Source organism: Cetorhinus maximus, chromosome 8 (genome assembly GCF_964194155.1).
Source record: "Cetorhinus maximus chromosome 8, sCetMax3.hap1.1, whole genome shotgun sequence".
Lineage (NCBI taxonomy): Eukaryota > Metazoa > Chordata > Chondrichthyes > Lamniformes > Cetorhinidae > Cetorhinus > Cetorhinus maximus.
The window spans coordinates 53,464,560-53,479,678 of record NC_135886.1 but is presented as its reverse complement, the minus strand read 5'-3'; the positions used below and the strand labels follow the sequence as shown (position 1 = coordinate 53,479,678).

The window sequence follows — 15,119 nt, the reverse complement described above, 5'->3', positions numbered from 1 at the left end:
GCTGTACTTGGATTTCCAGAAGGCATTTGATAACGTGCCACATCAAAGGTTATTGTGAAAAATAAAAGCTCATGGTTTGGGCGGGGGGGTAACATATTAGCATGGATAGAAGATTGGCTGGCTGGCAGAAATCAGAGAGTATGCCTAAATGGGTCTTTTTCTGATTGGCAGGATGTGACAAAAGGAGTCCCACAGGGGTCCGTGCTGTGGTCTCAACTTTTTACAATTTACATTGCTGACTTAGATGAGGGGAGCGAAGGCATGGTAGATAAATTTGCAGACAACACAAAGATAGGTACGAAAGTATGTTGTGAAGAACACATAAGGGGTCTACAGTTGGATATGCATAAGATGAGTGAGTGGGCAAAAATCTGGCAGATGCAGTATAATGTGAGAAAACGTGAAACTGTTCACTTTGGTAGGAAGAAGAAAAAAGTGTATTGGTTAAATGGAGAACAAACTGCAGAATTTCAAGGTGCAGAGGAATGTATCTGTTCTCATACATGAGTCATTAAAAAGTTAGTATGCAGGTACAGCAAGTAATTAAGAAAGCAAATGGAATGCTTTCCTTTATTACAAGATGAACTGAGTATGAAGTAAGGATGTTATGCTTCAGTTATACAGGGCATTGGTGAGACCTCACCTTGAATACTAGCCTGAATTTCTGTCGGTGGGCAGGCTCGGCGGGAGTGGGCGGGGGCGGTCGCGGAGCCGATTGCCGCCCGCGATTGGCTCCGTGCCGCCATTTTACGCGGGCGGGCCAATTGAGGCCCACCCAGCATAAGACGCGAGCCGTAGCGCTCAGCAATACCTGTGCAGGCGGGGGGAGGAGGGAGAGTCGGGGCCAGCGCTTTTTCGCGCATGCGCGTGTTAGAGCGCTTCAATCCCCCTGAGGCACGGAGCTGTCTCAGAGGGGGATTGAAGCGCTTTTGAAATAAATAAATAAATGGTTTGAAAATTTAATTAAACATGTCCTCTCCTGTGACTGTGTCAATTGAGAAGGGACATGTTTTATATTTCAGAAATTTTTTTTATGAGGCTCTAGGAAGCCTCATCCCGCTTGTGGATGAGGTTTCCTAAAAAACTTGAGGGCCGCTTGGTCTTTTTGCCTGTCCCTCAATCTTAAGGGTGTACGGGCAGCGTAAACAATTACATTAATTAATTCATTAATGGCCTTAATAGGCCGATCAGTTATTGGCGGGTGCACAGTGGACCTGGGCACACGCCTGCTACACGAGCATCACGAGATAATGTAATGACATCGGGACACACGTCCAACGTCATCGCGCATCATTTTACACACTTGCCGGTGTGTCAGGCCCATCCCTGCACACCGACGGCAAGATTCAGGCCACTGTGTGCAGTTTTAGTCTCCTTATTTAAGGAAGGATGTAAATGCATTGGAGGCAGTTCAAAGAAGGTTTACTAGATTGATACCTGGAATGAGTGGGCTGTTTTATGAGGAAAGGTTGGACAGACTGGGCTTGTTTCCACTGGAGTTCAGAAGAATGAGGGGTGATTTGATTGAAGTGTACAAGATCCTGAACAGCCTTGACAAGGTGGACGTGAAAAAGATGTTTCCTCTTGTGGGTGAGTCCAGAACTAGGGGGCACAGTTTTAAAATTAGGGGTTGTCCTTTTAGGACAGAGATTAGGAGAATATTTTTCTCAGAGGGCTGTGTGACTTTGGAACTCTCTGCCTCAGAAGGCAGTGGAGGCAGGGTCATTGAATATTTTTAAAGTAGAGGTAGATAGATTCTCGCTAGGCAAGAGAATCAAAGGTTATCGGGGGTAGACGGGAATGTGGAACTCGAAACACAAACAGATCAGCCATGATCTTATTGAATGGAGGGGGTGGGGAGCAGTCAGGGGGGATCCAGTGACCTACTCCTGATCTCATTTCAAATGTAAAATAAAAACAGAAAACGCTAGAAAAACGCAGCAGGTCTGGCAGCATCTGTGGAGAGGGAAACAGCTAATGGGCAGGATTTACGCATCGTTGGGCGGGCGTGGCGGGCGGGCCCAGGAGTGGCCGGGAAATGGTCCCCCGCCCACGATCAGCCCCTGACCACAATTTCATGTTGGCTGGTCAATTACCAGCCAGCCAGCGTGAAACGTGCGCTGAGAAGCTCAGCACTGCTGGTGTGGGGGCAGGAGGAGCGTGAGCGCATGCACAGGGGAGCGCACACCAACAGCTCCCTGAAGGCAGGGAGCCGCCTCAGGGAGCTGAATGATTTTCAAATCAAAAATAAACACTTTTAAAATCTGAAAAAAATGTCCCAACATGGGACTAACTCACAATAACATGAACAGGAAAAAAATTCAGCCCAAAAGTTTTTTTGTTATTTAATTGCGGAAACCTCACCCCGCCCGTGGATGAGGTTTGCTAAAAAAATCAAAAGGCTGCTTGGCAAATTCACCTGCCCACCAACCGTAAGGTTGTACAGGCAATGAAAAATATGTTTCAATTCATTGATTATGGGCCTTTTAATGGTCAGCGGGTGCACTGCCGACTCTCCCATGCACCCTCCAGCCTAAATATCGCACAAGTGTGTGATGACATTGCCTGACATCATCGCGCACTATTTTACATCCAATCAGGTTGGGCACATGCCCACCTGCGGGACATAAAATCTGGCCCAATGTCCCTATGATTCTTCTTCAGAGCTGAAGAGAGGCAGAAATGCGTTGGATATCATAGTGTTTAAGAGGGGTTGGAGCTAGTGGGGCGAAATAGAAGGAAAGGGGAGCTAAGGAGAAATTTGACAAAGATGTCAGGGACACAGGATAAAGGAAGCGTTAAAGGCTATAGAAGGTGCTGATCATGGCAACAAGAATATAAAATAATAAAAAAGAAGAAAAGCTCTCATTTCCAATGTTCTTATGCCGCAGTGTGTGGCCTGTCAAATGTACAATGAGAATTTTGTTTGGTTTTCAGTGTAGAGGAAAAGGAATATCAAAACTAACAGGAAACGTTTTCAGATTATATTAAAAGAAAGAGAGTGGTGAGAATGGGAATGTGGGTCTACTAAAGACAGATACAGGAGAGACTATGATGAGCAATAAGAAAATGGCTGATTTGTTAGATGAGGATTTTGTATCTGTTTTCGGTGCAGAGGAAGAGGTTCCAATACCAGTGGGAGAAGGGAACCCAAAATCAATTAAATCGAAGAGCTTATTGGATGAAGCCATGAATGAATGGAATGTCTGTGGTAAAGTGGAGGCTGTGCACATTTAAGAAAATGTACTTAGTTGACCATGTGACTGTATTGACCAATCGCTATATAGCGCGGGCTTCTTGGGTAACTGTAAGTCTGGAGCTGGAGGTGATTGAAGAAGCACACATTGTGTTAGTGTCCTGACCTTAGTTCCAATAAACTGCCAGCATTTGTTCAGTTAATCAGTCTCCCTACCTGTATTATTTCAAGCACCAACGAATATGTTAATATCAAGGGTGCAGCTTGCGTTTGCCATACAAAGCAAACCAGATAAACAAAAACATAAACCTGGTGACGAGGATAAACCAGATCAATTGACGGCAATGAAGAAAGCCGCAGTAAGCCAGCTACGTTACCTCACCACTACCTTGAAAGCTGTTTGGAAGCGCAGTCTCCTTAGTCATTGAGTATGCTGCAGTTTGGGCATCTTGAACCATTTGACCCCGTTTCCGGTGACTGGTCTCATTATGTCGAACGCCTGGTGTTCTTCTTTACTGCTAACAACATCCGGGGGAGGACAAGAAGAGGGCGATTCTTTTGTCCACATGTGGGAGCAAAACGTACGGGCTGATCCGCAGCCTCACGTCACCTAACACCCCCGATACGAAGACTTTCGACGAGTTAGTAAATATTGTCAAAAACCACCTGAAGCCAAAGCCCTCAGTCACTATGCAGCGTTTTAAATTAAATTTTGGGAATAGGCTTCCAGGAGAGACAATCGCTGGCTATGTAGCTGCTTTAAAGGAATTTTTTTGGAACTTCAATTAATGATATATTGAGAGACTGATTGAAATGAGGAATCGGGGATGATGCTATTCAAAAGCGATTGCTGTCTGAAACTAATCTAGACTTCAGTAAGGCATTAGAATTGGCCACAGCCATGGAGAGGCTGTTAGAGACTCAGAGCCAATAAAAGATACACAAAATGGCACCGTCCATCTTGTAGGGCGGGAAGGGCCGGTAACAAAAGGAACAAAAACGTCGGACTCCACAGAAAGGCGGAAAACGCCCACAATGTACAGACCATTGAAGAACAACAGGACAACACTGAAAACCCACAACATTAATGAGAGAAATGCATACAGGCAGCCTGTAGGCAAACAACAGTTCAGAAATATCGAATGCTTTTTCTGCCACTGCAATGGTCACATAATGTGGCACTGTCAAGATTGGCTGAGACAGCATTTTAAAAACAAAGATAGAAATCACAAAATCTGTCTCGTTGAAGGACCAGAGGAAGCAGAATCTGACATCTATTCATTACACAGCCTGAAAGTGGGTCGAACTGAGCCAAGCCAGGTAGTCATTAGAGTCAATGAACAACCCATCAAGATAGAGGTCGATACTGGGGCATCAAAGTCTGTCATAGGAGAACATACGTTCAGAGACTTGAATAAAGGAGTCCGTCCTTTAAGTTGGGAAGAATCAGACACTAAATTAAAAACATATACGGGCGAAGAAATAAGACTGAAAGGGATATGTCAAGTCCTGATGCAGTATCAGTCTGCAAATTTACCCCTTATAGTAGTAGCTGGGGTGGGCCCTAGTTTAATTGGTCGCAACTGGCTCAAAAAGATTAAATTGCCGAGATTTTTCAAATCAGAATGAGAAACTTACAGGAATTGTTACAAAATTACACTTCCATTTTCAGTGACGAGCTCGGAAGGATTCTTCGGCTACAAGCCAAAATCCACGTAGACCCTAATGCAACCCCTAGGTTTATCAGAGCCAGACCAGTCCCTTATGCTCTATGGGACAAAGTTGAGACTGAGCTAAACAGGCTGGAAAAGTTGGGAATCTTACAATCGGTGCAATTTTCAGAGTGGGCGGCACCCATAGTACCCGTATGAAGCCAGACCAAAGTGTTCACATGCAGTGACTACAAGTTAACTGTAAACAGAGTGGCCAAACTTGATGGACACTCGATACTGAAGATTGACGAATTATATTCGAAATTTGCAGGGGCATCACATATTCAAAACTCGACATGAGCCATGCCTATCAGCAGGTAGATTTGGAAGAAGGCTCTAGGGAATTCATGACCATCAATACACATCGAGGATTGTATCAATATACTCGACTACCCTTTGGGGTCTCATCAGCGTGTGCAATTTTCCAGCGTACTATGGTAATCTACTTCAGGGACTGCCCCATGTCGTTGTTTATCTGGATGATGTCTTAGTCACTGGACTAACTGACAAAAAACACTTAGTTAATTTGGAGGAGGTGCTCAAACGCTTCTCACAAGCGAGGGTGCGCTTGAAATGAGATAAATGTATTTTCCAAGCCAAGGAGGTAGTTTACTTGGACCATAAGGTCGACGCGCAGGACCTGCATCCTGTGGAAGAAAAGGTCAAGGCTAATCGCGAGGCGCCTGCACCGAGAAACATTGCAGTACTAAAGGCCTTCTTAGACATGATAAACTACTATGGGTGGTTTCTCCCAAACCTATCAACCGTACTGGCTCCGTTATACACATTGCTTAAGAAAAACCATAAATGGATTTGGCAAACTCCACACCAGGATGCATTTCTGAAGGTAAAGCAATTGTTAAGATCATCGGCCCTATTGGTCCACTTTGACTCAAAGAAAATTGATTTTAACTTGTGACGTATCCCCTTATGGGGTAGGGGCTGTATTTTCACATCGGATGGTGGATGGCTCCAAACGACCCATTGGTTATACATCTCGCACGCTCAGTACTGCAGAGTGATGATATTCTCAAATTGAGAAGGAGGGTTTGTCTGCTGTGTTGGTGTTAGGAAATTCCATCAATATCTCCACGGTCGCCATTTTCACATTATATCCAACCACAAGCCTCTGCTGGGATTATTTGGAGAGGATAAGGTGATACCCCCCATCTCATCTACTCGCATCCACTGATATTGGCTGCTTACGAACACACTTTTATTCAGCGATTGGGAAGCCAGGTCACACATGCTGACACTTGAGCCGCCTCCCCCTGTCAGATAACAACGTGAAGGTTCCAATTCCCCAGGAACTTGTCTTAGTGCTAAATTTTTTGGGATTTCCAAACAAATCCATGAGTGGACAAGCCGAGATCCATTTTTACCTCACGTCCGGGAGCAGGTCTTGAATGGATGATCAGGCGAGCCAAAATCTGATAACATGAAGCCTTATCTCAATCATAGATATGAGCTCACCTGTCAGGATGGCAGATTGCTCTGGGGAGCAAGGGTTATTGTGCCCTCGAGAGGGTGAAGGCCATTACTGGCCGAATTACATAGTGTTCACTCTGGCATTAGTAGGATGACGATACTCATGCGCAGCTACTTGTGGTGGCCAGGGATGGACGCGGGCATTGAAACCCGAGTCAGAAGTTGTCTTCAAAGCCAGCAGGTACAAAAGCTATACCGCTTAGCTCCATTGCACCCCTGGGAATGGCTGGGGAGGCCATGGGTACGCCTCCAAGTCGACTACATGGGGCCCTTCTTGGGCACAATGTTCCTCTTACTAATAGACGTCCTCTCCAAATGGATGGATGTCTATGAAGTCCGGTCACCCACGTCTGCCGCCACCATAGACCGTTTGCAACAGAGTTTTGCAGTGCATGGGTTACCAGAGGTGCTCGTGTCAGACAACAGGACTGCATTTACCAGTGGGGAGTTCCACAGGTTTAAAACCCTCAACGGAATAATTCATATCAAAACCTCGTCTTACCACCCCGGCCCTAATGGTTTGGCTGAGCGGGCGGTCCAAACTTTTAAGTCTGGGATGAGAAAACTGGACGGGGTTTCCATCAGCACCAGATTGTCACGGTTCCTGTTCGCATACCAGACAACACCACATATGACCACCGGTATTGCCCCCGCTGAATTACTAATGAAGAGACGTCTCCGCACCGGTCTAACTCTTATCAGACCAAATTTAGCAGGGAGAGTGGAGAGAAGCCAAAAGCCTGAGAAGACCAGACATGACGGCCATAATCATAAAAGAAATTTCACGGTGGGAGACACAGTTCTCGTGAAGAACTTTGGAGATGGGCCCCATTGGCTGTTAGACGAAGTGAGTGCCGTGACAGGTCCTCTCTCCTATAATGCCTCGGTAAACGGCCGAATAATTAGACGACACGTGGATCATCTTCGGAGAAGAGAGACAGTCCCGCGAGAAGGAATGCCGTCATTGTTTGCGTTTGAGTCTGCAGCACACGTGGAAGAAATGTCACATGATTTGGAAGTACCGGTAGGGCCTGTTGGACCCGAGAGGGTCGAAGGCACAGACTTTCCCATTTCCACCGGAGGGCCTGGTGGACAGTTGGGCCCTGAGAAGGGGTCTTGGAAAAACCAGCCAAGGCCGTTGAGCTACGATGCTTGACACATCCGAGGAAGCCCCCTGAGAGACTTGACTTGTAAATAGTTATTCATGTAAATAATTGGAATGTTGTGATACTTGTCAATTGTACTTTTGAGTTGAGCGGGAGGGATGTGGTAAAGTGGAGTGCTCTGTACCTTTAACAGATTGCAGTTAGTTGACCATGTGACTGTATTAACCAATCGCTACACAGTGCAAGTGTCTTTGGTAACTGTAAGTCTAGAGATGGAGGTCTGTTCTTAGTGGTTAGTGCTCTGTTCTTAGTTCCAATAAACCACCAGTGTTTGTTCAGTTAATCAGTCTATCTGCCTGTATTGTTTCAGCACCAATTAAAGTGTTAATACCAAGGTCGCTGTTAGCATTCACCGGACAAAGCGAACCTGATACCCAAAACACAAAAATGTGTGAAGAGGCTCCATGTGTTGACTACTGTTCCTGTGGAATACTGCTGGGAGAGAATTCAGGAATTCAACCTCCAATTCACAACTTGCTGTAGTTTGTGCTCCAAGGTGATGTGGGTGAGAGAGATTGGAGGACAAAGCAGTTAATAATGTGTGTCCTGGGAAAGAAGCTGGAAATGTGTGTGTGACATCGGATTGGAGGATACAGGGATGGAGAATGACTGAGATGATCAAATGCCCCATGGGACACAACACCTCCTGGGGATCTCTTACCCTTCTTGCTCCTCTCGGTGAGCTGCTTCCTCCTGTTGAGCCACCAGCCGATCTTGGGCCTCCTGAAGCTCCTGTTGGATCTGCTCCATGCGACTCTCCAGCTCCCGATTGGTCAGTTTGAGCATCTCGATCTCAGTGATGGCCTCGTCCTGTTTACTGCGCAGAGAGACAAGCTCCGCCTGTACCTGGGAGGGAGGAACACACAAACCGACCACATTCAATCACCAAATAACAGTAACTCCTCTCATCAAATGTATTGTAAACCATCTCCTTCTCCATTTCTCTCTGTCTCTAATGTCTCTCTCTCAGTCTGTTTTCCCTCTCTCACATTCACACATTTCCAGCCTTTCTCTCTCTCCACCTCTCCATCAGAATCAAATCACTGACGTGTTCATGAGCTGCAGGATTCAGCATCACATTCCCTCACCCAATTTCACACCCCAACCCCCAACAGTCAGGATGGGAAATGAGGGAGAATTCAGAGAGAAACTGACTTCACCTCAATCACCTCAAACACTATCACCTCAGTCCCCACCCTCTGCAAAATGTCACCCTCGGACAGTAACTGAAAACCTGTCGCAATTACCTCCTGAATACAGGGAACATTAAATAAGGGAAAAGTGTTTGAGCAAATGTGACCTATTCTGTCTCCTGTGAACTTCCTCTCAGACACATCACCCACCGAGTGACTGTGAATCAGTTTGGAAGATTTTGCCATCATTTCCCCGGCTCCCCCATCCCGATTCTCATCCACAGTTAGTGTGACTCCATCCCTGGCAGTCAGGCCCTGCACACTGTCTGAACCCAGTGATGGTACATGAACCCTCACTGCTCTGCCTTTGGTTACTATCCATGTCCCAGATCTCACTCTCAGACACACATGGACTGTGACTGAATCAACCCCCTTTTCCCTGCAGTGTCCATCCCTCATTACCTGTGGATCAGCTTCATCGGAACGCCGTCCCTCACTGCCGGGAGATTGATCCCGCTCTCTGTAATAAAACCAAAGAATCAGACAGACAGGGAGAGAGTGTCAGTGACAGTGACAGGGAGAAATCTTACTAGAGACACTAATGGGATTTTTTTTTTTAACTCTTCCATGGGATGTGGGTGTCACTGGCTAATCCAGCATTTATTGCCCATTCCTAATTGCCCTTCAGAAGGTCGTGGTGAGCCACCTTCATGAACCGATGCAGTCCATGTGGTGTAGGTACACCCACAGTGCTGATAGGAAGGGAGTTCCAGGATTTTGACCCAGTGACAATGAAGGAACGGCGATATATTTCCAAGTTAGGATGGTAAGTGACTTGGAGGGGAACTTCCAGGTGGTGGTGTTCCCATCTATCTGCTGCCCTTGTCCTTCTAGGTGGTAGTGATCGAGGGTTTGGAAGAGGCTGTCAAAGGAGCCTTGGTGAATTCCTGCAGTGCATCTTGTAGATGGTACACACTGCTGCTACTGTGCGTCGGTGGTGGAGGGAGTGAATATTTGTGGATGTGATGCCAATCAAGCGGGCTGCTTTGTCCTGGACAGTGTCCAGCTTCTTGAGTGTTGTTGGAGCTGCACTCATCCAGGCAAGTGGGGAGTATTCCATCACACTCCTGACTTGTGCCTTGTAGATGGTGGACAGGCTTTGGGGAGTCAGGAGATGAGTTACTCATTGCAGGATTCCCAGCATCTGACCTGCTCTTGTAGCAACAGTATTTATATGGCTATTCCAGTTCAGTTTCTGGTCAATGGTATCCCCCAGGATGTTGATAGTGGGGGATGTAGTGATGGTAATGCCATTGAACATCAAGGAGCGATGTTTGGATTATCTCTTGTTGGAGATGGTCATTTGCCTGGTACTTGTGTGGCGTGAATGTTACTTTCCACCTGTCAGGCCAAACCTGGATATTTTCCAGGTCTTGCTGCATTTGGACATGGACTGCTTCAGTATCTGAGGAGTTGCGAATTGTGCTGAACATTGTGCAATCATCAGCGAACATCCCCACTTCTGACCTTATGATGGAAGGAAGGTCATTGATGAAGCAGCTGAAGATGGTTGGGCTGAGGACACTACCCTGAGGAACTTCTGCAGTGATGTCCTGGAACTGAGATGATTGACCTCCAACAACCTAAGCCATCTTCCTTTGTGCTAGGAATTGAATTGGGGAAGACTGGCATCTGTGATGCTGGGGACCTCCAGGGGACGCCGAGATGGATAATCCGCTTGGCACATCTGGCTGAAGGTGGTTGCAAATAGTTCAATCTTGTCTTTTGCATTGATGTGCTGGGTTCCTCCCATCATTGGTGATGGGGATGTTTGTGGTGCTTCTTCCTCCAGTGAGTTGTTTAATTGTCCACCACCATTCATGACTGGATGTGGCAGGTCGGCAGAACTTAAATCTGATACATTGTTAGTGGGATCACTTAGCTCTGTCCATCACTTGCTGCTTATGCTGTTTGGCATGCAAGTAGTCCTGTGTTATAGCTTCACCGGGTTGACACCTCATTTTCAGTTATGCTTGGTGCTGCTCCTGGCCTGCCCTCCTGCACTCTTCATTGAACCAGGGTATATCCTCTGGCTTGGTGGTAATGGTAGAGTGGGGAATACGCTGGATCATGAAATTACAGATCATGGTTGAATACAATTCTGCTGCTGCTGATGGCCCACAGCACCTCATGGTTGCCTAGGCTTGAGTTGCTAGATCTGTTCTGAAACTGACCCATTTCGCACTTTGGTAGTGCCACTCAACATGATGGAGGGTATCCTCACCTCGAGGACAGGACTTCGTCTCCACAAGGACCATGCAGTTTTTCCTCGTACAGAGGAAAATAGGAACATAGGACTTGGGAGTAAGCCATTTGGTCTTCGAGCCTGCTCCATCATTATCGAAAAGATCATGGCTGGTCTAGTTGTGGTCTCAACGCCACTTTCCTGTCTGCCCCTCGATAACCCTTGACTCCCTTGTCTATCAAAATCTGTCTAACTCAACCTTGAATAAATTCAATGACCCAGCCTCCACTGCCTTCTTGGCAAGAGAATTCCACAGACTAACGACCCACTGAGAGAAAAAAATTCTCCTCAACCCACTTATTCTGAAACTGTGTCCCCATGTTCTAGTCTCTCCCATGAGAGGAAACACCCTCCCGGTATCCACCTTATCAAGTCCCCTCAGGATCTTATATGTTTCAATAAGGTCATCACTCATTCTTCTAAACTCCAATGAGTATAGGCCCAACCTGTTCAACCTTTCTTCATAAAATAAATCCTTAATCCCAGGAATGAATTGAGTGAACCTTCTCTGAACCGCTTCTAACACAATTATACCTTGTTTTCAAATATGGAGATCAAAACTGTACACAGTCTTCCAGATGTGGTCTCACCCTTTGTAGCTGAGATAAAAATTTCCTACTTTTATCTTCCATTCCCCTTGCAATAAATGACAACATTCCATTTGCCTTCCTAATCACTTGCTGGACCTGCAAACTAACTTTTTGTGATTTATGCACCAGGGCACCCAGATCCCTCTGTGCCCTCAAGTTCTGCATCTCTCTCCATTTAAATAATATGCTCCTTTTCTATTCTTCCTCCCAAAGTGGATAAGTTCACATTGTCCCACATTTTTCTCATCTGCCTAATTTTTGCCCACTCACTTAACCTGTCCTTTTGCAGACTCTCTACCTCCTCTTCACAACGTACTTTCTTACTTATCTTGGTGTCATTGGCAAATTTAACTACCATACATTCAGTCCCTTCATCCAAGTCATTGATATACATTCTCAATATTAGATAACTCAGCACTGATGCCTATGGTGCTCCACTAGTTACAGCTTGCCAACCTGAAAAAGATCCATTTATCCCTGCTCTCTGTTTCCTGTGAGTAAACCAATCCTTTATCTATGCTAATATGCTTCACCCTATACCAGGTAATCTTATCTTGTGTTATAACCTTTGATGTGGCACTTATCAAATGCCTTCTGGAAATCTATGTACATCACATCTACAGGTTTCCCTTTATCCACATTGCTTGCTACACCTCAAAGAACTCTAATAGATTAGTTAAACATGATTTCCCTTTCACAAAATTACATTGACTCTGACTGATCTCACTCTGATTTTCTAAATATCCGGCTATGACCTCCTTAATAATGGATTTGAACAATTGCCAATTACAGATACTAGGCTAACTGGCAGTAGTTTCCTGCTTTCTGTCTCCCTCTTTCCTTGAATAAAGGTTTTACATTAGCTATTTTCCAATCTGCTGGGACCCTTCCAGAATCTAAGGAATTTTGGAAGATTATAACCAATGCATCTACTATCTCTGCAGCTACTTCTTTTAAGACCCTAGGGTTCAGGTCATCAGGCCCTGGGGCCTTGTCAGACTTTATGCCCAATTGTTTTCCCAACACCTTTTCTCTCGTGCCAGTGATTGTTTTAAGTTCCTCCTTCCCGTTCACCTCTTGATTTTCAAGTATCTTTGGGAAGTTTTCTAAGTCTCCCACAGTGAAGACAGACACAAAATATCTGTTTAACACCTCTGCCATTTCCTTATTTTCCATTCTCAATTACCCAGACTCTCTCTCTAGAGGATCAACATGAGCTTTAGTTACTCTTTTCTGATTGAAATACTTGTAAAATCTAATACTATCTGTTATTATATTGCTAGCTAGCTTTCTCTCGTACTCTGATTTCTCCCTCTTTATTATTTTTTTGGTCGTTCTTTGCTGGTTCATAAAATCTGTCCAATTTTCTGACCCATGACTAATCTTCACTGAATTGTACAGTGCTTCTTTCAGTCTGATTCTATTAACTTCCTAATGTAGCCACGAATGATGCATCCTTCTCAAAAAGTCTGTATTTCTCACTGGGATAAATCCTTGCTGAGAGTTATTAAATATCTTGTTAAAATTCTGCCACTGTATCTCTACTGACCTACCAGTTAACCTAGTTTCCCCGCACCTGAGCTAGCTCTGCCTTCATACACTTGTAATTACCTTTATTTTGGTTTAAAACACACAATCAGACAAACACTTTTTCCCTTTCAATGCTGGGCCAGCATTTACTGCCCATCCCTAATTGCCCTTGAGAAGGTGGTGGTGAGCTTCCTTCTTGAACTGCTGCAGTCCATGTGGTGTAGGTACACCCACAGTGCTGCTAGGGAGGGAGTTCCAGGATTTTTACCCAGTGACAGTGAAGGAACAGTGATATATTTCCAAGTCTGGATGGTGAGTGGCTTGGAGGGGAACTTCTGGTGGTAGTGTTCCCATCTATTTGCTGCCCTTGTCCTTCTAAATGGTAGTGGCCGTGGGTTTGGAAGGTGCTGCCTAAGGAGGCTTGATGAATTTCTGCAGTGCATCTTGTAGATGGTACACACTGCTGCTACTGTGCGTCGGTGGTGGAGGGAGCGAATGTTTGTGCAAGGGGTGCCAATCAAGCGGACTGCTTTGTCCTGGATGATGTGGGACTTTTTGAGTGTTGTTGGAGCTGCACTCATCCAGACAAGTGGAGAGTATTTCATCACACTTCTGACTTGTGCCTTGCAGATGGTGGACAGGCTTTAGGGAGTCAGGACATGAGTTACTCACTGCAGGATTCCTAGCCTCTGACCTGCACCTGCAGCCATAGTATTTACATGGCTAGTTCAGTTCAGTTTCTGGTCAATAGTAACCCCCAGGATGTTGATAGTGGGAGATTCAGTGATAGTAATGCCATTGAATGTCAAGGGGTGATGGTTAGATCCTCTCTTGTTGTAGATGGTCATTGCCTGGTACTTGTGTAGCGTGAATGTGTCTTGCCACTTGTCAGCTCAAGCCTGAATACTGTCCAGGTCTTGCTGCATTTGGACATGGACTGCTTCAGTGTCTGAGGAGTAACAAATGGTGCTGAACATTATGCGATCATCAGCGAACATCCCCACTTCTGACCTTAAGATGGAAGGAAGGTCACTGATGTAGCAGCTGAAGATGGCTGAGTCGAGGCCACGACCCTGAGGAACTCCTGCAGTGATGCCCTGGAGCTGAGATGACTGACCTCCAACAACCACAACCATTTTCCTTTGTGCTAGGTATGATTCCAACCAGTGGAGGTTTTTCCCTCTTCTTGGTTCCCTCACTGCCTGCCGCAGTCACAGCCTAGCAGCTATGTGCTTCAGGACTTGGCCAACTAGACCATTAGTGGTGCTATTGAGCCACAGTTGCTGATGGACATGAAAGGCCCCAACCAGGGTATATTTTGTGTCATTGTCACCCTCAATGAATCTTCCAACTGGTGTTCAAAATAGAGGAGGCAACTGAGAGGTGAGGGTGGGAGTTAGGGTGGGGGTGGGGGGTTGGTAAGCTGCAGGTAGTAATCAGTCAGAGGTTTCCATGCCCATGTTTAACCTGATGCCATGAGACTTCATGGGATCCAGAGTCAATGTTGAGGACTCCCAGAGCAATTTCTTCCCGACCGTATATCACTGTGTCGCCACTTCAGGTGGGTTTCTCCTTCCGGTGGGACAAGACACACCCAGGGGTGGTGATGGTGGTGTCTGGGACATTGGCTGTAAGGTATCATTCAGTGACTATGAAATGTTAGCCTGTTGTCTGATTACACTGTGACACAGCTCTCCCAATTTTGGCACAAATCCCCAGGTGGTAGTAAGGAGAACATTGCAGGTTCGGCTGGGCTGGGTGTGAATTTGTTGTTTCCAGTGCCTAGGTCGATGCTGGGTGGTGCATCTGCTTTTATTCTTTTTTGGCATTTATGTCGTGGTTTTGGTATGGCTGTGTGGCTTGCTAGCCCCTTTCAGAGGGGAGTTAAGAGTTAACCACATTGCTGTCAGCCTGGAGTCACATGTAGGACAAACCAAGTTAGGTCAGCAGTTGACTTAAAGATCAGCTTATCCATGATCATATTGAATGGGGGAGACCA

The 15,119-nt window shown here is 45.8% G+C and overlaps 1 protein-coding gene across 1 annotated transcript in view; it reads right to left on the bottom strand.

Annotated features, from left to right (window-relative positions):
* Positions 1–15,119, bottom strand: part of LOC144683644 (uncharacterized) — a 220,578-nt gene that overhangs the window by 132,505 nt on the left and 72,954 nt on the right. Inside the window, exons 21-22 of the mRNA XM_078546887.1 lie at positions 9,158–9,215; positions 8,224–8,408 (exon numbers count right to left, since the gene is read on the bottom strand). Of these exons, the coding sequence (XP_078403013.1) occupies positions 8,224–8,408; positions 9,158–9,215 (243 nt within the window). The remainder of the gene's footprint in view (positions 1–8,223; positions 8,409–9,157; positions 9,216–15,119) is intronic.